We start from the raw sequence: 20,779 nt of genomic DNA, 5'->3' as shown, positions 1-20,779 counted from the left end.
TAGCTGTGTTTTGTTAACTTGGAAGTATTTGTATCCTTCCAGGCATACAAGGCATGTGACTCATGTTTTATTTCCTACACACAAAGGCACAATCAAACATACTTATTTTTGGAACATTAAATGATTTGAAGTGAGAAATAAATTACAATTCTAATATGCCTTTCAAACTACAGTGAAAATTCATAATGGGGAAAAATCTTTCCCCTCCAAATATATCTTCCTCTCCTGAAGAGTGGGAGCATGGCACAGTGTGTAGTTCTCTCACCTCAGTCAGAAGGTTGTGAGTTGTAGCCCCTCTCCAAGACTTCAGCACATAATCTCGGCCAGCTCTTCAACACAATTCTGAAGGAATGCTGCATTATTTCAGGCGAAACTGAGGGCACATCTGCCTGTTCAAGTGGTTCAATTGAACATTCAAGATTCCACTGCACTATTCGTAGAAGTGTCCTGGGCAATATGTCTCTCTCTACCAACATTACCAAAAAAACAAATCAACTGGTCGTTCATCTCACTGCAGTTGACCATGCTGTAAGATTATGTCCATTTGTCCTAGACTTGCCCCATCAGAAGAAAGGCTCTCTTCATCTACTTTATTAATTTGTTTCAAAATCCTAAAAACCTTATCAGATCAGTCCCATGACCTATATTCCAGGGAATACAAGCCTAGTTTATGTCATCTCTCCTCATAATCTAGTCCTTGTAGCCCTGGTAACATTCTGGTGAATCTGCACTACACCCCTTCCAGGGCCAATATATCCTTTCTAGGGTGCGGTGCCCAGAACTACAGATGTGGTCCAACCAGGACTTCATACAGCTGTAGCAAACCGACGCCCGCCCCCCTCCCCCCCGTTGACCCCTTACTTATAAAACAGTGGTTCGGCCCCAGCTGGTGTATTGCGTACAATTCTGGACCCCACACTTTAGGAAGAACGTGGAGGCTTTGGAGAGGGTGCAGACGAGATTTACCAGAATGGTACCAGGGATGAGAAACTTCAGTTATGTGGAGAAGCTGGGATTGTTCTCCTTGGGACAGAGGCTGAGAGACGTACTAGAAGTGTTTAAAAGCATGAAGGGTTTAGGTAGAGTAAAAGAGAAACTGTTCCCAATAGCTGAAGGGCCAATAATCAGAGATTCAAGGTGTTCAGCAAAAGAGCCAGGGCGACAAAGAAATTTTTTTTTAACGTAACAAGTGATTAGGGTTTGGAACACACTGCCTGATAGGGCAGTGGATACAGTTTCAATAGGAGCTCTCAAAAGGAGAACTGGATAAATGTGAGGGAGAAAAAAGTGCAGGGATATGGGGAAAGAGCGGGAGTGGGGGGGGGGCAATGGGACTAACTGGATTACTCTGATGGGCCATTCTATAAAACTGTTTCCACATTCATCTACGTAACATTGATTGCACCTAAACGTAATATACTATTTGTGAAGTGCTGTAGAATATTTGATAGATGTTATATGGCCCTATTTATATGTAAGTCATTTCTTAAGGTATTGATTCCTGCTGGGGTATGGTTTCACAGGCTCAGATAAAGTGCAACTTCAGTTCCCTCACATTTCTGTTATCTACCTTTTCAGGTGTGCACAAAGAGAGGAGGGGCATACTAACTCGCAGCAGCATTGTGAACTAATTTCTGTAGCATGTGCTGGTGAGGAGCAGGTTGAGTTGATGTCATCAGGACCACATCAGATGCATCCGAGGATACGAAAGGTAGAAATTGTGGAGGCACTGGCCATAATCTTCCAATTCTCCTTAGATACAGCTGGGGTGGTGCCAGACGACTGGAAAACTGCAAATGTTACACCCTTGTTCAAAAAAGGTTGTAAGGATAAACCCAGCAATGACAGGCTAGTCAGTTTTACTTCAGTGGTGGGAAAGCTTTTAGAAACAATAATCTGGGACAACGTTTACAGTCACTTGGTCAAATGTGGATTAATTAAGGAATGCCAGCATGGATTTGTTAAATGCAAATTGTATTCAACTAATTTCATTCAGTTTTTTGATGAGGTAACAGAGAGTGTTGATGAAGGTAATCGGTTGATCTGGTATACATGATCTTCCAAAAGGCATTCGATAAAGTGGCTTGTCAGAAAAGTTCAAGCCCATGGAATAAAAAGGGACAGTGACAGCATGGATACGAAGTTGGCTGAGTGACAGAAAACAAAGTAGTTGTGTACAGTTGTTTTTCAGATGGGAAGGTGGTATATAATTGGGTTCCCAAGGAGTCAGTATTAGGACCAGCGTTTTCTTGATATATATTAACGACTTAGACTTAGGTGTGCAGGGCACAATTTCAAAATTTGCAGACGACACAAAATCTGGAAGTACTGTGAACTGAGGAGGATAGAGATAGACTTCAAGAGGAGATAGGCATGCTGGTGGAATAGCAGACACGTGGCGATGAAATTTAACAGAGAAGTGTGCAACGATACATGTTGGTAGGAAGAACAAGGAAAGGCAATATAGAATGAAGGATATAACTCTAAAGGTAGTGCAGGAGAAGGGGTCCTGGGGCTTAATGTGCACAAATCTTTGAAGGTGGCAGGAGGGGTTGAGAAAGGATTCCTGGGCACACTGGTTTGGCCTCAACTGGAGTAGTGTGTCCAATTCTGGGCACCACACCTTAGATAGGATGTGAAGGCATTAAAGGGGGTGCAGAAAAGATTTACAAAACTGGTTCCAGGGACAGAGAATTCAGTTATGTGGGTAGATTGGCGAAGCAGGGGCTGTTCGCTTTAGGGAAGAGAAGATTGAGGGGAGATTTGTTAGAGGTGATCAAAATCATGAAGGGTCTGGACAGGCTAGAGAGGGAAACTGTTCCCATTGGCAGAATGGTCGAGAACCAGAGGAAATCGATTTCAGTTGACTGACTAAAGAAGCAATGGCGATATGAGGAAGAACTTCTTTATGCAGGGAGTGGTTAGGATCTGGAATGCACTGCCTGACAGTGTGGTGGAAGTAGATTCAAACATGGCTTTCAAAAGGGAATTGGATACACATCTGAAGAGAAAAAATGTGCAGGGCCACGGGGAAAGGGACTAACTGAGTTGTTCTCGCAGAGAGGTGGCATGGACACGACGGACCAAATGGTCTCCTTCTGTGCTGTAACCATTTTGTGATTTTAAAGCTGCATTTCCACAGATATTAATGTTGCTCTAGCTACTGCCAGGAAGATAGGAGGTGACTGTAGTGTGCATTTCGTGCACAGCTCCTGTAGATCTGCAAGCACCAAGGTGCCACTTTTTGCCAGCTCTCTCAGGTTTGTGGTGAGTCCAATGGCTGGAGTCACATGCCAGTTATGCTTGGGAGTTATGAAACAGATCAATGATTAAATCAGATGTGCAAAGCAAGCTAAGTCAGGCAGAATTGAAGCAGGCGGAAAGATAGATGCAGAGCAGGCAAAGCTCAGAGCATCAATCAGCAGAATAAATTTGAGGACTCTATTAACTGTTATCTCCTGGTTTCCATTATCTGCAAATAAATCGCTTTAATTATAGCAGCTACCTGAAGTACTTATGTCAAATTCAGGATATCATAATTCTGAACTTAATATGTGGAGTAGTATAGTTTTTTTTTTCTGTTAGATATTTACAAATCAGCTAGGTGATTGCTCGTATAAACATCACATGGCATTTAGTGCAGAGAAATCCACGATAAAACATTCCTGGAAGAAGATTAAGCAGAGAAAATACAAATGATAAAACTTCAAAAGGAGTAGAGGAGCACTTAAGGTTCAGATACACTAATTTTTATAAGTGAGAACAAGTTGATAAAGCTGTTCAAAAAAGCTAAATCCAGTTAATATCAGTGCTTAGGTTGAATTTAGAATATAATGCAGTTCTGGGCACCCTTCTTTAGGAAGGAAGTGAAGGCCATGGAGCAGGCCCAGAAAATGTTCATTAAGATGATACCAGGGTGAAAGGCTTTAGTTTTAAGTAGAGGCTAGAGAATCTGGGGCTCTTAAGTACAGCACAGAAGGCTAAAAGACGTGATAAGACTGTTCAAAATTATAAGGGGTTTCAATAGCTAAATTTTAAAAATCTATTTTAACTGATGAATGAGTTAGTAGAGGGCTAAATTTATCAAAAGAAGTTTTGTTTTACTCAGAGGCCTGCTAAGACATAAAATGACCCAACAGAAACACAGCTGGAAGCATAATTCATAGTGGCTTTTAAAAGGGAAATCGATAACTATTTAAAGAAGAAAATTTTAAATGGATGAGGGAATGGGACTAAAAGGACAACTCTTTCAGTTAGCCAGCACAGGCCTGATTTAAAAAAAAAAGAGGCTGCCTTTTGACCAAATCCATTCTTGGAATATGGGTGTCACTAGCAAGACCAGCATTTATTGCACATCCCTAGTTACCCATGGGTAGGTGGTGGTGAGCCTCCTTCTTGAACTGCTGCAGTCCATGCAGTGAAGGTACTCCCTGCTCGGTAGGGAGTTCCAGAATTTTGAACAAGTAACGATGAGGTAGTTTTGGCGACTTGCTGCATTGCATCCTGAAGAAAGTGGAAACTGCAGTCACAGAACGATAATGGAGAGTGGATGGGATGCCAATCAAGCAGACTGCTTTGTCCTGGATGTTGCTGTGCTTTGAGCGTTGTAGCAGCTGCGCCCATCCACACAAGTAGAAAGTATCCCATCATAAGTGTAGATTTACTAAAATAGGAGTCCAAGGGGAGAGGATAGAGAGTTAGTGGAGGATAAACGACAATTAGCAAGGAGACTTCAAAGGTACTCTGTAGTGTTTACAAAAGATGGTATTGGGAATGGGGTAAATCCTGAACTGGTTAAAAATATTATAGATATTGTAATAAGTAAAAGGAAAATATTACAGAAGTTAGTTAAACTAAAGGAAGACTATTCGGCAGTAAATGATGGGAAATATCCAAGGATCCTGAGAGAACTGGGGTAATGGTGAAGACCCGACATATTAGGTCACACAGAGGGCTGAGAGATTGTGGAATGCACTACCAAATTTATTAATTGAGGCAGAGACTATGTCAACATTTCAAAAATTATTGAAGGGAAGAGGAAAATAAAGAGACATGGAACAGGGTGGTCACCTGCGATTAGGGCAGCGTTGCTCAATACATTAGCTACTAGCCACATGTAGCTAATTCGGAATCCAGATGTGGTTAATTGTATTTATGATTAGTAAATAAAAATGAGCAACAAACGTTGATCTGAAACTCATTCACATGGCGTATGCATGTGCATGTAACCTTTTTGTGCGTTTGTAGGTAAAATAATAAAACAAAAAGCAGAGTGTACAGGTTTTTTGATCATTGTATGTGCTTATTGCAACACAAGTCAAAATGTCAAACTTCAGCACCATGGAAAGACCATATACATTGTATGGAGAAGGGAAGCCGTCATCTCGATCAACTCAACCAATCCAGATCAGAAGGAAGCATATCCAATCAATAATAAACAGAAATAGAGCACATCATGGCAAATGGCAAGCAACATCCAACCATATCCTGGATGGAGTACAGGGGCGTGTCTAGCACATCTCATTTTTGCATGCCAACATTCTTAGTGATCATTCCAATGAAGTCAAAGTACCGCTCACAACTGCGAGACAAAAACCTAGAAGCTGCATTAAGATGCGGTGTGTCTGATAAATTTATGCCAGAATTCAATTTTTGATGAAAAAGACTGTAAAGTTTCACACAGAATGGTAGTAGATGGTTTTTAAATAAATATACACATTACTTACATTTACTTATATTGAGTGCAATGCATTTTCTACTAAAGTTCATGCACGGGGCTAAAACACCATCACCTCAGCCACACCTGTGATTAGTCATTGAATTCTATTGGACAACACCGGATTAGGACTACTGTTTAAATGGAAGATAAACTATAACAGAAACTAGTTTGGCTGGACGGGCTGTTTCCACATTGTAATTTCTGTGCAAATCATTCAAATAAGGAGGTGGGGGAGAATCAAAATTCTATTACAAATACTTCCATACAAGCAAAAATTTAGAATAGTTTACAGTTAATCAGAATTTCAGCTTACAAAGTTTCATCTTATTTCAACTGAAAATACCCAATTCAGATGACTCCCAATTAGCATTCAGGATCAAATGGACTGCAGATCTATACAGAACAAGTTCTGGCTCAATATTGAGACCCAAGTAGAAGATTTCTACAAAATAAGGGAAAGCCAGACTTAAGAAAAATGTTCTTGACCTTGGAAACAGTTCCTAATTAATAAGCAGTTAAATTGCTACAGTTCCTGAGAAAGCCTTTTGACAACATGGGCTAAACTAAGAGTTTTCCCTTCAACTTCTTTACAACTTGACTAAAATGCTCAGTTTTTATAGAAGCCCTTCCTGTGAAAACAAAACCCCCGACCCAGACTATCAGCACTGATAGTCAACAGCATTCAAAACCATGAGAGTTGAAGGTTTTTGAAATATTGCATTGGAAAGACAGTGTTCCAATTATGGAGAAGAGGTCTGCAGCGAAATCAGAGATGTGCAAGAACTATAAAGTGGTGACATTGAGTGTCCTCCCAGGGCAGAGGTACCTGCAATAAATATTGTGAATAACTAATAACATATAATTCTAGCTAGCAATGGAATGTTTGCAAGGCACCATGGGACTCAGCTAACTTGACCACATTCCTTACAAGGGATGATTCACATAAACTTGAAGACATGTTTTACTGACTGTTTTTAAGTAGCAAATGTCAAAAGATTGACTATTGTCTTAAGGGAAAAGTATCTGGACTGCCCAGTGACCGACTCCCCGCCGGCGTAACCCAATAAACTGTTTGACGTTAGGAGCAGACCCGAGTGTTGAGTGATTCTTTCAGATTCGTTCCCGCTAACAGTCTGGCGTAGTCGGCAGGATTCAGCGGTCGTTCAATACCATCAGAAGTACCGGGTGAGTATATTTACTCATAATAAGTACTGCTAAAAACTTATCCCTGGACCGGGTGGTGTTCAGCGACCAATGAATTTCAAACCTGTGAACAGGGTCTGACCAATAGTCAAACGGTGGTAGGTAGTTCGTTAATATACGTAGAGCGCTATCGGGAATTGCTTAAAGTATTTAAGAATTATATCATAAGCTTGTTGTACGAAATACTGAGAGACTTGTGAACTGACAGTTAGCCAGGAGACTGTCTACTACAGGTTGTGCTAGATCGAAAGCGGACCCGAGAGTAGATTTCTAACGGTTCTAATCCTATCCAAAAATGGCCAGTGAATAGATAGAAAAGATAGAGCTCGAGCGGGGACCAGAGGGTTCCCTTACGTGTTATTTGGCAGTTAAGAACAAGAAACTTATCAATAAGATGATTAAATTTAATTGGCATCCCCAAGACCCTGCCGCAAAACAAAGGGAGTGGTGACAAAAAGAAAAGCATTCACTAAGTTTATGGCAGAGTGACATAAAAGACCATGTTTTAGAGTAAAAACAAGTTACTGTGTCTTTGATTCAAATGTGTGAATGTTGGAAGCGTCCACGAATTAATTGAATGTCCCTGGGATGTACAGTTTGTGTTCTGTAGAACTTGTGTTCTGTAGAACTGACTGTCGTTAACTCTGTTGTCTGGCTTTAACGTTGAAAGCATGAGTCTATTAAGTTGTTTGGACTTGAATGAGTGTGAAAAGTGATTGTTGAGTGTGTTCATTTCAATTTAAGATTGTGCACCCAGGAATGGGATACAAACTTGAATTATATTTTAAGTTAAATTTTTATTTTTTAAAGTTGATTTTGCAACTGTGAAAAGGCAATGAACAATTTTCTAAGAGATAAGCTTCAGCCTTGAAGGTCTGAAGATGTCTGGCAGAAATCCAATTTGAAGTTTAAAACACTGCTTCAATTGGAATCTCTGCTATTGCTTTATTTTGCAGTCTAAACTTGAAGACATGTTTTACTGACTGTTTTTAAGTAGCAAATGCCCGAAGAAGGGTCACTGACCCGAAGCGTTGACTCTGCTTCTCTTTTCACAGATGCTGCCAGACCTGCTGAGTGGTTCCAGCATTTCTTGTTTTTATTTCAAAAAATTGGATATTGTTTTAAGGGAGACAAGGATAAGCAAAGGAGATATGGGAAAGATTAAAGTTTGTGTAAGGAGCTGGTGTTAAGTCTTTTGCTGTAAGAATGTTAAATAACTTTTTCTTTAGTTTTTGGTTTTATTAATCATTTGAAAAAGCACCTGAAGAAAGAAGAAAAATGACATAATTTACCTGTCTTTTTAAAAAAAAAAGCACGGGCTATACTGTTAAGGTTGAATAACATGTTAAGTTGAGGAAAACTTTTAAATGTTCTTTGACGTGAACCGGAATTTGGAATCATCTTGGTCGTATAAAATCCTTGGACTAGAAATCTCTTACAAAAGATGCTAAAAGTTTGGAAACAATTGGAGATTAATTTAAAATGCTGACTTTCCTGATGGAGATGGTTTCCTTTGAAGTTGATAATGTTAATGATTTTGTTGTTTTAAAATCCTAAGGATACCAAAAAACAGTTTAAAATGGAGTTTAGTTCTTTTCGATAAAAAAAGGGTTACGTAAAGCGACGCAGCTGAGAATGCTGTGCTCCACCTCCTTGGAGACAAGCAAAGAAATTAACCTTACTGCAGCTATCTTTATCAATTGGACAAAGTGCTTGAGAAGGAGTGATAGTTTCAAGCACTTCTGTCTTTAATGCAAAAAAATCTGCAATATCACCCCGTCTGGGCATAAGAAATTGGAATCGATAAACAAAATTAAATTGATATGAGTGGCTATTTAAAGCATTCAAAGGGAAATTTACTGTTATTTGAATCTGAATATTCTGAGATGTCAAAAATCCAGTTTAATTTGGCAAGTTATTTAAGGAATTAAAATGTCATCTAAGGTAAAAAAAAAAAAATATATAGTAATGCCTGGAATCAAACGGAAATGTTTGATTTCTATTTTAAGGAATTATGAATATTGATTGTAAAGGTTCTCCAGGGCTCAAAATGAAATAGAATTATAATTAATGGGAATTGGCAATTAGATCTGGCTGATGCAAGAGCTAATAAAGGAATTCTGGAAATAAACAAATGGTGAAATTAGAATTCATACAGCTAAATTAATATAGTGTGAAATTTCCAAGAAGCCTAGAATTTTCCAGTGAAAGTCAGGAAGTGTAGATAAGACTGGCAATTGTTAGTTTTCTCTTGGAGATATGAGATTTTAAGAGAGCTATATTTGAAAGTCTGGCCTCTTTTGATAAGATCACCTGAGAGTTGAGAATATATGGTATGACACTGGGATACCACTGTAGGTGTGCAGATGTGATTTGTTGCATGCAGAGCAACTAACATGCCAAATGTATGGTGAAATGCACTGACGAAAGGGTCATGTTTACTGACTTGAGAAACAGCATGGCATGAAATGGTTAATGCAGCCAGCGCAGTGAGACAACTCACAGAGAAAATGACTTTATAATAATCAGGATAAATTAAACACCTTAATAATGACAGGAAGGGCAATAGGTTGACAGGGGATGTCATAGCAGGTAGTGAGGGAATAGGACCCACAAGAGAAAGTGCTAAAAGATTTTTGAAGGAGTTGTGCAGACAACAGCATGAGCTGAGGTAGGAGATTCTATAGAAACAGACAGGAAAGAGAAACAGACAAAGGTGCCTGTTATGGGAGACCAAGTAATGGTAAAGGGAAGGGCCGATGGAAACACTGGTCCCAACTGAAAGTATATAAAGACAACAGCAAATGACAGACTCCGAAATAAACACCACCTGGTACACAAAGAGATACCGGGAATGGAAGAATACACTTGAGAATGGACTACTCGGGGGGCTGGGAATAATGGTAGTATTGATAGGCATTTGGATTATTATTAGATGGGCTACTAACTGGGCAAGGATTGTGGGGTACGAAGCCCGAGCACAACGGGACCATATCGATAATTTCAAAAGAGTAGTGATGATAAGAATATAAATTAACTCCTGGATTCTCCAGGACGTGGTTGGTCCTCACAAGTAGACATGTTTCCCTCATCAGGGGATACTCGCAACATGGACAAGTACTAACAACCTGGTGACCACCAGGGCAAGTGTGTTTATATTACAGATATAACCACTAGTGGAGAATGGGAAGGAACCAGACTGCAGTGGCTGTGGGGCCTGATGCTAATATCCGGAGAGAAAGAACAAAGACCCGGTAATGGATGCACAACGGATTAATGAAAGGAGTATTAATATGGACTATATGAACTATGGGGCATTGTACAACATGTTGGATGGGAAGTGTATACCGGCGAGTAAAGATCAGAACAGGGACCGAACTTACTCGAATGCATGGCTTATAGTGAATCCGGGCAAAGATGCAGTATGTGTATGGTGCTCCACAGATGACCGTGCTAACTGCAGGACCAGACAGAAAGGGGGAGGGGTGACTGAGAGCTGTGTCTTTGGAATTGTTTGTGCCCCTCCCATTGGGCAACAGATGATAAGGAAAGTTGAAGGGAACATGGATGTGTGTGGGTACATCGAGCCCAGGGTAAGTGTTGTATGATAATGTAAAACATGAAATTGTGCCTGTGTTGATCAACGTCTCAGGTTTCCGGATGCCGGAGCATTGTACAGAACAGGCAAGAAATATGTATAGTGTATTAAGTAAGGCTGTAATGCAGCAGGCTGCCGATGCCATGGGTGCCACCAGATTTCGAGGCCAGGATCAGCTTTATAGAACAAAAAGGGGAATAGTTAACAATGTTGCTACCGGATTCAATACCGGTACCCGTAGTAAACTCACTGGACTTACAAGGTCTAAATGAAAAGGTGGAACGACTTAAAGGAGTAATGAAGGAGCTCTTAGAGAAAGCAGAAAAAAAATCAGGATAATCAGGCCAATCTGGGAGAGGAGGGCATGGGAATACAATTAGATGGAATTACGATATTAGAAGCCCAGTCCAAAACCATCAATCACCTCATCAATAGAGAAAAGGAAGATGCCGGAAAGCTAAGGCAGGGACAACTCTGTCACGCTTATGGCTTGTGGATGGTGGGACAGATACGACACAACCTCAATCAGATCCAAAGTGGGGAGGTGCCAGATTGGATAGACAGCCCAAATCTGGCTCGGCTATCCGAGAGAACAGGGACACTGGACAATTGTACTCTGAAGGGACTCACCAGTGATCCCAGATTGCGAAATGGGCAAAGCTACCGGAGTGGGAATAATCCTGATGATCCCTATAGTCACACGGGATTCAGGGCCATTTCCCTACTACCAACTGGAAAATACTGGGGTTGTACGGGGTAACACCTCTTTCCGCTACTATTTAACTGAAGCATCCGCCATACTCAGAAACAATACACTATATGGAATCTCCCTTACTGGATGCAAGCAAAGGGGAGACATTACAGTATGTCCTCACCCAGTGGGACAGGGAGAATTGGATGAATGTGGGTTCAATCGAACTGATGGTTGTGTCATAGAAATCATACCTGCCCCCCATATATTTCGCCAGAAAAGGCTACAGAGGTAATGGAAAATATTGCGTCTCCACCACAGAAAGTTCCTACCGCTATAATGACCTACAATGTCCTATCCCACATCCAAACTTTTGCTTTACGCCTTTACGACCCGTCACTATAGGACAAGCTCGAATCATTCAGGTTCAGCGCAGAGGTACCGAAATCATTAACGTCACCGGTCAACTTCATGACCACCTCCAGGATTATGAGGAGCCAGAACAGGCCCCCATCCCGCAATTAGCCAAAGTATTAATGGAATTAAAGCCCAGGGTGGGTCAATCCATTAAGCTTTACCACCAACTGCAGACCAAAATCAAAAAAAACTGGAGAAAGATACTGATGCAGAATTGCAGAACCAGAGTTGGTGGAAGACGATTTGGGACTGGGGGATGAATGTGAACATCCACCCGTGGATTCGGACAGTATCACAGGTACTGGGAGGGATACAGTAGATCCTGGCCATAACATGGGGCATACTGGCCTGCCGATCATGCAGGCAATATGTACGACAAAAGGGGATGAAAACCAGAGCGAAAGCAAGAGAGATGATATGCCTGTCCGGGGAACAGTCAGTTGAAACACCTCAATTTGATCTAATATGACCGGAATTCCTGAAATCACGTGACTGGCCAGCACGTCTGAGGCAGGGAATACCGAGCGGTTTAAGAGAAAAGGGGAGTAATGAATAGTGTTGGAGTGTCCTCCCAGGGCAGAGGTACCTGCAATAAATATTATGTGAATAACTAATAACATATAATTCTAGCTAGCAATGGAATGTTTGCAAGGCACCAAGGGACTCAGCTAACTTGACCACATTCCTTACAAGGGATGATTCACATAAACTTGAAGACATGTTTTACTGACTGTTTTTAAGTAGCAAATGTCAAAAGATTGACTATTGCCTTAAGGAAAAAGTATCTGGACTGCCCAGTGACCTACCCCCCGCCGGCGTAACCCAATAAACTGTTTGACGTTTGGAGCAGACCAGAGCGTCGAGTGATTCTTTCAGATTCATTCCCGCTAACAGTCTTGGCGACGAGGATGGGGATCGATTGGGAAAATATTAGAGTAAAGGGTAAGGAAGGGAAGGAATGTCTGAAATGCGTTCAGAAGAACTTCCTTGACCAGTATGTTCAGTCCAACCAGGAAGGAGGCATTGCTGGATCTGGTGCTGGGAAATGAGATGTGCCAAATGGGCCAAGTGTCTGTGGAAGAACACTCGGGTAAGAGTGATCATCGTATCATATGGTTTAGATTAGTAAAGGAGAAGAGCAAGGATCAATCTAAAGCAGAACTTCTAAAGTGGTAAAGGGCTAACTTCGTTAGGATGAGAGGGGATGTCGCCAGGGTAAAATGGAAGGTCACTGACCTGAAACGTTAACTTTGCTTCTCTCTCCACAGATGCTGCTAGACCTGTTGAGTATTTCCAGCATTTCTTGTTTTTATTTCAAACTTCCAGCATTTGCAGTATTTTGCTTTTATTTGAGTTGTGATAATTTTTTTTTCAGACTGGAAGATGGTAGACAGTGGTGCTCCCCAAGTTTCAGTGCTGGGACCACATGTTTTGATCTATATAAATAACTTGGACATTGGAATACAGAGTAAAATTTCAAAATTTGCCAATGATAACAAACTTGGAGGTGTGGTAAGCAGTGAAGGTGATACCAAGTGACTGCAACAGGACCTAGATAGGCTAGCAGAACCGGCAGACAAGTGGCAGATGGAATTTAATATAGAGATGTGTGAGGCGGGACATTTTGGCAGAAGGGATAGGCAGAGGCGATAAAGACTAAACGGCACAATTCCAAAGAGTGTACAGGGACAGAGGACCTGAGGGTTCACGTGTGTAGATTTTTGAAGGTGGCAGGACATATTGAGGGAGTAGTTAGCAAAGCATATGGGATCTTGAGCTTCATAAATAGAGGTATTGAGCACAGAAGCAGAGAAGTTATGCTGAACCTTTTATAAAGCCCTGGTTAGGTCACAACTAGGGTACTGCATTCAGTTCTGGTCACCACACTTTAGGAAGGGCCTGAGGGTCCTTGAGAGGACGCAGAGGTGATTTACCAGAGTGGCTCCAAGAATGAGGAATTTTAGCTGCAAGGTTAGGTTAGAGAAGCTCGGGTGTTCTTCTTGCAGCAAGAGAGATTGAGGGGAGATTTTAGAGAGGTGTACAACATTACGACAGGCTTAGATAAGGTGGACAAAGAAAAGCTGTTCCCATTAACTGATGGTACAAGGACAAGGGGTCATAGATTTAAGGTTCTGGACAAGAGATGCAGGAGAATAGGAGAAAGAATTTTATGCAGCGAGTATAATGATCTAGAACTCGCTGCTTACAAGGGTGGTGGAGACAGAGACAATGAATGATTTCAAAAGAAAATTGGATGGGTCCTTGAGAAATAAATGTGCAAGGCTACAGGGATAGATTGGGGGAATAGGACTGATCGGACTGCTCTACAGAGAACCAGCAAGGACTCAATTGGCTGAATGGCCACCTTCTGTGGTGTTATGACTCTAAACGATTGATATATCAAATTATCTGAACAATTTCTGTTTTTGATCTTGGGATGTAAACAAGGAAGTTTTTGATTAGACAGTCATTAAGAACAGGTTGCTTTAAGAATAGTAAGATGTAAGCTTGGAGAAGTCAAAAAATTTAGTTCAGTTCAGAAAACAGTACAGCAGTTATTAGGATGAATCAACACAGTTAAAGTTTTCAAGTTATGATATAGTATAAATTTAACTGCCTGCACAGGATAAGCAGAGAGAGCGCACAAGAATACAGAGAAGGATATTATATTGAATGCCTCCTCAATAAAACAGGAACCATGCTAAGTTAAGCTTTTTTAGTCCCAAAACATAAAATACGGGATATGCTGCAAAACTGTGTTTCTAAAGTGATAGTTTGCTTATTTGCAAACATACACAAGGACCACGGTAACACACTGAATAGCCTTGCAATCCTAAAATAAAAGCAAAATACTGCGGATGCTGGTAATCTGAAATAAAAACAAGAAATGCTGGAAATACTCAGCAGGTCTGGCAGTATCTGTGGAGAGAGAAGCAGAGTTAACGTTTCAAGTCAGCAACCCTCCTTCAGAACTGGCAAATGTTAGAAATGTAAAAGGTTATAAGCAAGTAAAGCGGGGGTGGGGCAAGAGATAACAAAGGAGAAGGGGTAGATAGGACAAGGTCACAGAATAGCTGACCAGAAGGTCGTGGAGTAAAGGCAAACAATATCTTAATGGTGTGTTGAAAGACAAAGCATTAGTACAGATAGGGTGTTAACGGACTGAAAATTGAACAGCCGCAAGTATAAACATAAGCAAACTGAACAAACCAAGATGAAATAAAATAAAACACAAAAGACTATATACAAAAAAGGAAAAAGAAAATAACTAAAAATAAAAGTAAAATTGGGGGCCCGTCATGCTCTAAAATTATTGAACTCAATGTTCAGTCCGGCAGGCTGTAGTGTGCCTAATCAGTAAATGAGATGATGTTCCTCAAGCTTGCGTTGATGTTCACTGGAACACTGCAGCAATACCAGGACAGAGATGTGAGCATGAGAGCAGGGTGGGTGTGTTGAAATGGCAAGCAACCAGAAGCTCGGGGTCATGCTTTTGGACTGAGCGGAGGTGTCCCGCAAAGCGGTCACCCAGTCTGCGTTTGGTCTCCCAATGTAGAGACCACATTGTGAACAGAGAATACAGTATACTACATTGAAAGAAGTACAAGTAAATCTCTGCTTCACCTGAAAGGAGTGTTTGGGGCCTGGGATAGTGAGGAGAGAGGAGGTAAATGGGAAGGTATTACACCTCCTGCGATTGCAGGGGAAGGTGCCATGGGAAGGGGTCGAGGTCGTGGGGGTAATGGAGGAGTGGACCAGAGTGTCACGGAGCGAACGATCCCTTCGGAATGCTGACAGGGGAGGGGAGGGGAAGATGCATTTGGTAGTGGCATCATGCTGGAGGTGGTGGAAATGGCAGAGGATGATCCTTTGGATATAGAGGTTGATGGGGTGGAAAGTGAGGACCTCGCAATCCTGCTGGTCTTCTACCGGACATCTTTTCTTGATTCACAGGATTAAGCGGCATCAGTAGCGAGGCCAGCATTTATGGCCCACCCCTAATTGCCCTTGATAATGCGGTGGTATTAAATGAACCACTGCATTTCGTGTGGTGAAGGCAATCCCACAGAATTGTCAGGAAGGGAGTTTTAGGTTTTGACACTGCAATGATGACAAAACAGCAATATTTCTCTGAGGCAGGATGGTAGTGACTTGGAGGGGGCCAGTGAGACAATTTCAGAAAGATAAAGGCATTAAAAATGTATCTTACTATTAATCAAGACAACAACAAATGTGCATTTTTGTGAAGCAGCTTTAAATAAAAAGATTAATTTATTGAATTACTTGCCCTTTGCCAGTTCTGACGAAAGGTCACTGACCTGAAACGTTAACTCTGCTTCTCTGACCTGCTGAGTATTTCCAGCACTTTCTGCTTTTATTACTCTTCACTATGTTGGACAATCAGCCAGTGAGATACCTGGCATTTGCTTGCTTGCACAAGTAGTTGATGTTTGTCCACACATTTGTAGCCATGTGGAGTATTCTGGATAGACGGCCATCTGTCACGAGTGATCTTGATCGCTCTCTCTCCGGGTCCCTCCTCTCTGTGCCCCCCCCCCAATCTGGGCCCCTCCCCCCTGTCTGCCACCACCCCCCACCGCCTCCTCCATCCCGCTCTGCCCCCCTCCGCCGCCTCCTCCATCCCACTCTGCCCCCCCGCCGCCTCCTCCTCCATCCCGCTCTGCCCCTCCCGCCGCCTCCTCCTCCATCCCGTTCTGCACCCCCCCCCGCTGCCTCCTCCATCCTGCTCTCCCCATCTGTGCCGCACTGTCTGCCCCCCCACTCTCTCTCTCTCTGCCCCCTCCCCCCCACCTGTCCCTGAAGCCACACGGGATCAGAGGTGAGCTGGCAAGATGGATACAGAACTGGCTCTGTCATAGAAGACAGAGGGCATCAGTGGATGGGTGTTTTTCTGAATGGAGGGACGTGACTAGTGGTGTTCCGCAGGGATCAGTGCTGGGACCTTTGCGCTTTGTAGTATATATAAATGATTTGGAGGAAAATGTAGCTGGTCTGATTAGTAAGTTTGCGGACGATACAAAGGTTGGTGGAGTTGCGGATAGTGATGAGGATCGTCAGAGGATACAGCAGGATATAGATCGGTTGGAGACTTGGGCGGAGAAATGGCAGATGGAGTTTAATCCGGACGAATGTGAGGTAATGCATTTTGGAAGGTCAAATGTAGGTGGGAAGTATACAGTAAATGGCAGAACCCTTAGGAGTATTGACAGGCAGAGAGATCTGGGTGTACAGGTCCACAGGTCACTGAAAGTGGCAACGCAGGTGGATAAGGTAGTCAAGAAGGCATTCGGCATGCTTGCCTTCATCGGTCGGGGCATAGAGTATAAAAATTGGCAAGTCATGTTGCAGCTGTAGAGAACTTTAGTTAGGCCACACTTAGAATATTGCGTGCAATTCTGGTTGCCACACTGCCAGAAGGACGTGGAGGCTTTGGAGAGGGTACAGAAGAGGTTTACCAGGATGTTGCCTGGTCTGGAGGACATTAGCTATGAGGAGAGTTTGGAAAAACTCAGATTGTTTTCACTGGAACGACGGAGGTGGAGGGGCGACATGATAGAGGTTTACAAAGTTATGAGCGGCATGGACAGAGTGGATAGTCAGAAGCTTTTTCCCAGGGTGGAAGAGTCAGTTACTCGGGGACATAGGTTTAAGGTGCGAAGGGCAAAGTTTAGAGGGGATGTGCGAGGCAAGTTTTTTTTTTTACACAGAGGTGGAGAGTGCCTGGAACTTGCTGCCAGGGGAGGTGGTGGATGCAGATACGATAGCGACGTTTAAGAGACATCTTGACAAATATATGAATAGGAAAGGAATAGAGGGATATGGGCCCCGGAAATGCAGGTGGTGTTAGTTTAGGCAGGCATCAAGATCGGCGCAGGCTTGGAGGGCCGAATGGCCTGTTCCTGTGCTGTACTTTGTTCTACCCCCTTGACAGTTTCAGAGACCTGGAACACACAGCAGAGCAGCTTTGTAGTTGGTCAGTTTTTTTTAAAAAACAAAATCTCAAGTCAGTTTCACAGCTGACAGGCGCTGGGAGCGGGAACAGCAGTTTCTGGACTTTGGACTGCAATGCGGGGTTTTCTAGCAGGTTCCAACTAATTTTAAAAGCCCAACAAAAAGCACTGAAGAAGTCTGAAGTTCAGGAACTGCTATTCCCGCTCCCAGCACCTGTCAGCTGGGAAGCTGACGTCACAATTTCTTTTCTTTAAAAAGCCCGTCTGGACAAGGAAGCCAATGGGAAATTTCTCATCTCTGAAATACATCTGGGGTACACACCACAGCCATGCTGCGCCAGTGATGGAGAAATGGGGTGCCAATCAAGCAGACAGCTTTGTCCTGGATCGCATCATGCTTTAGTGCTGTTGTAACTGCACTCATCCAGGTAAGTGGATGTATTCCATCACACTCCTGACTTCTGTCTCGTAGGTGGTAGAAAGTAATGAGGAGTCAGGAGGTGAGTCACTCACCGTAGAATACCAGCCTCTGACATGCTCTTGCAGCCACAGTATTTGGTGGCTGGTTCAGTTAAGTTTCTGGTCAATGGTGACCCCCAGGATGTTAATGATCAGGGATTCAGCGATTGTAATGCCACTGAATATCAAAGGAAGGTGGTAGGATTCTCTCCTGTTGGAGATGGTAATTGCCTAGCACTTAATGTGATGCAAACGTTACTTGCCACTTATCAGCCCAAGTCTGAATGTTGTCCAGGTCTTGCTGCATGTAGACTTGGACTGATTCATTATCAGAAACTGAAATGGAAATTGCACATTCTGCAATCATCAACAAGCATTTTCACTTCCGACCATATGATTGAGTGAAGGTCACTGATGAACAGCTGAAGATATTTGAGCCTAACAAACTGTCCTGTGAGGCACAGTGATTAGCACCAAAGCTTCACAGCTCCAGCGACCTGGGTTCAATTCTGGGTACTGCCTGTGCGGAGTTTGCAAGTTCTCCCTGTGACCGCGTGGGTTTTCTCCAGGTGCTCCGGTTTCCTCCCACAGCCAAAGACTTGCAGGTTGATAGGTAAGTTGGCCATTATAAATTGCCCCTAGTATAGGTAGGTGGTCGGGGAATTGAGGGAAGGTGGGGATGTGAGAGGGTAATGAGATTAATGTAGGATTAGTATAAACGGGTGGTTGATGGTCAGCACAGACTCGGTGGGCCGAAGGGCCTGTTTCAGTGCTGTATCTCTAAATAAAATAAAATAAAAATAAATAAAACTCCTGCAGAAATATTCTGGGGCTGAGATGATTAGCCTCCAACAACCACAACCACCTTCATTTGTGCTAGGTATGACTCTAGCCAGGGGAGTCTTTCCCCTGGCACCAACCAGGACTGTATTCCATTCATGATGTGGGGAGATAGGATGGTACAGCAGATGCCAGGTTTATAGAACAGCAGCACAGGTGGCACATGTAGCCTGCATGTGCTTGATCAATTATCTTAATGTATCCATTCTGTCTCCCACTAGTGGATACAGAAACAGGCAAATTCAGGACCATCATCTTGATCAAATATCAAAGAAACCTCATTTGGCAGTCCCAGAAGTGGAAAAAAAAATCTGCTAACCTTCAATTTCTGACTGTTACAGAGCAATGAAGAAAGTGATCACCAATCCTCTTAATTGTGTGATCTAACATATGTTCTTAAATGTAGATGGTTATGTCTACTCGCAAACTGATAGTTGCTCACGCACATGAACTGTAAACTGACTTTTGTAAACATCTGTGGTCCTTAAGCCAAATCACAAGCCGTTGCAGCTTTTAACATACTAGAAGTACCAGATATTTGCAGACGGTTTTCAGTGAACAAGGATACATCATTCCTGGATTTAATTCCTCTAATAAGACTACCACAGATGGCAGTAACTCATTTTATAATCGTGGATTGCCAATGTCCCACAGTAAGATCAGGAATCATGTATCTTTGTATTCTCTTCAATAGAAGTATTTCTCGAGAATAATGGAAAAATAATGCCCTTTCATTTAAACAAGAAAAATCGATCAATTCAAATGCAATAAAAACTTAGAAAGTCTAACTGTATTGTGAACCTCTTTTTGATGGACTATGAACAAATGTTAATTTTCAATGTGCTTAATATGTACTATTTGGGGCGGCAGAGTGGCGTAGTGGTTAGCACCGCAGCCTCACAGCTCCAGCGACCCAGGTTCGATTCTGGGTACTGCCTGTGCGGAGTTTGCAAGTTCTCCCTGTGACCGCATGGGTTTTCGCCGGGTGCTCTGGTTTCCTCCCACAGCCAAAGACTTGCAGGTGATAGGTAAATTGGCCATTGTAAATTGCCCCTAGTGTAGGTAGGTGGTAGGGAATATGGGATTACTGTAGGGTTAGTATAAATGGGTGGTTGTTGGTCGGCACAGACTCAGTGGACTCAGTGCTGTATCTCTAAATAAATAAAAATAAATACAGCTGCCACCAGCAAAAACCCAACTGGATGAATATAAAATTAAAGAACTCCCACAAACTCTGCACCTGTATATACATCACTACAATCAGTGAATACAGCAGTGCATTTCAAGGATGTAAACACAACTCAAGCTTCAGAAAATAGTGATGAAAATGTGTATCTGCATTCCCTGCATTTATGACCTCCTCCTGCAATATGTTATTTTGATATCACATATTTCAGGCCTCATGCTATACCACATTAAGCTATAACAATTTCAAGCGAGTTTACCATGTATAATGTTTTGGAACATAAATTCTGAATTCCTGAATGTTTTACTTCTAATTTGTTCAAAGGGCATACACCATCCATTAAACAATGTGAGAATTTGCTTGTTCAAAAATACTACTTTGAAAATTCCCTGTATCTGTCAAAACATTATTGCTAAGTGGTATTTTGTAAGAGGAAAAAAGTGCTTAATTATTTATCATACTTTTCTAGTAACACATAAAATCAGTGTGTTTTGAAAGTCATCTTACCTTCAGTTTTCTGTGTAATCACTGGAGTTTGTGTTTCCTTTGTGTATGTAACAATCTCTCGTGGAGGAATGTCTACCTGTGTGATTTTTGCCATCTCCAGTTTAATTGTTCCCCGTCTGTCAGCAAATGATTGGAGGGTGGGTGAGGGGAAAAAAAAAAGATAGAATCATGTAAAACCAATAAGCAA

General features: G+C 42.2%; 1 protein-coding gene across 1 annotated transcript in view; it reads right to left on the bottom strand.

Annotated features, from left to right (window-relative positions):
• The window catches only part of LOC137372054 (cytoplasmic dynein 1 intermediate chain 2-like), a 101,844-nt gene that overhangs the window by 41,839 nt on the left and 39,226 nt on the right, over positions 1 to 20,779 (bottom strand). Inside the window, exon 5 of the mRNA XM_068035407.1 lies at positions 20,593 to 20,708. Within this exon, the coding sequence (XP_067891508.1) occupies positions 20,593 to 20,708 (116 nt within the window). The remainder of the gene's footprint in view (positions 1 to 20,592; positions 20,709 to 20,779) is intronic.

Source organism: Heterodontus francisci, chromosome 7 (assembly GCF_036365525.1).
Source record: "Heterodontus francisci isolate sHetFra1 chromosome 7, sHetFra1.hap1, whole genome shotgun sequence".
NCBI lineage: Eukaryota > Metazoa > Chordata > Chondrichthyes > Heterodontiformes > Heterodontidae > Heterodontus > Heterodontus francisci.
The sequence above is the reverse complement of the archived record's forward strand: the minus strand, read 5'-3'. Positions and strand labels throughout refer to the sequence as shown.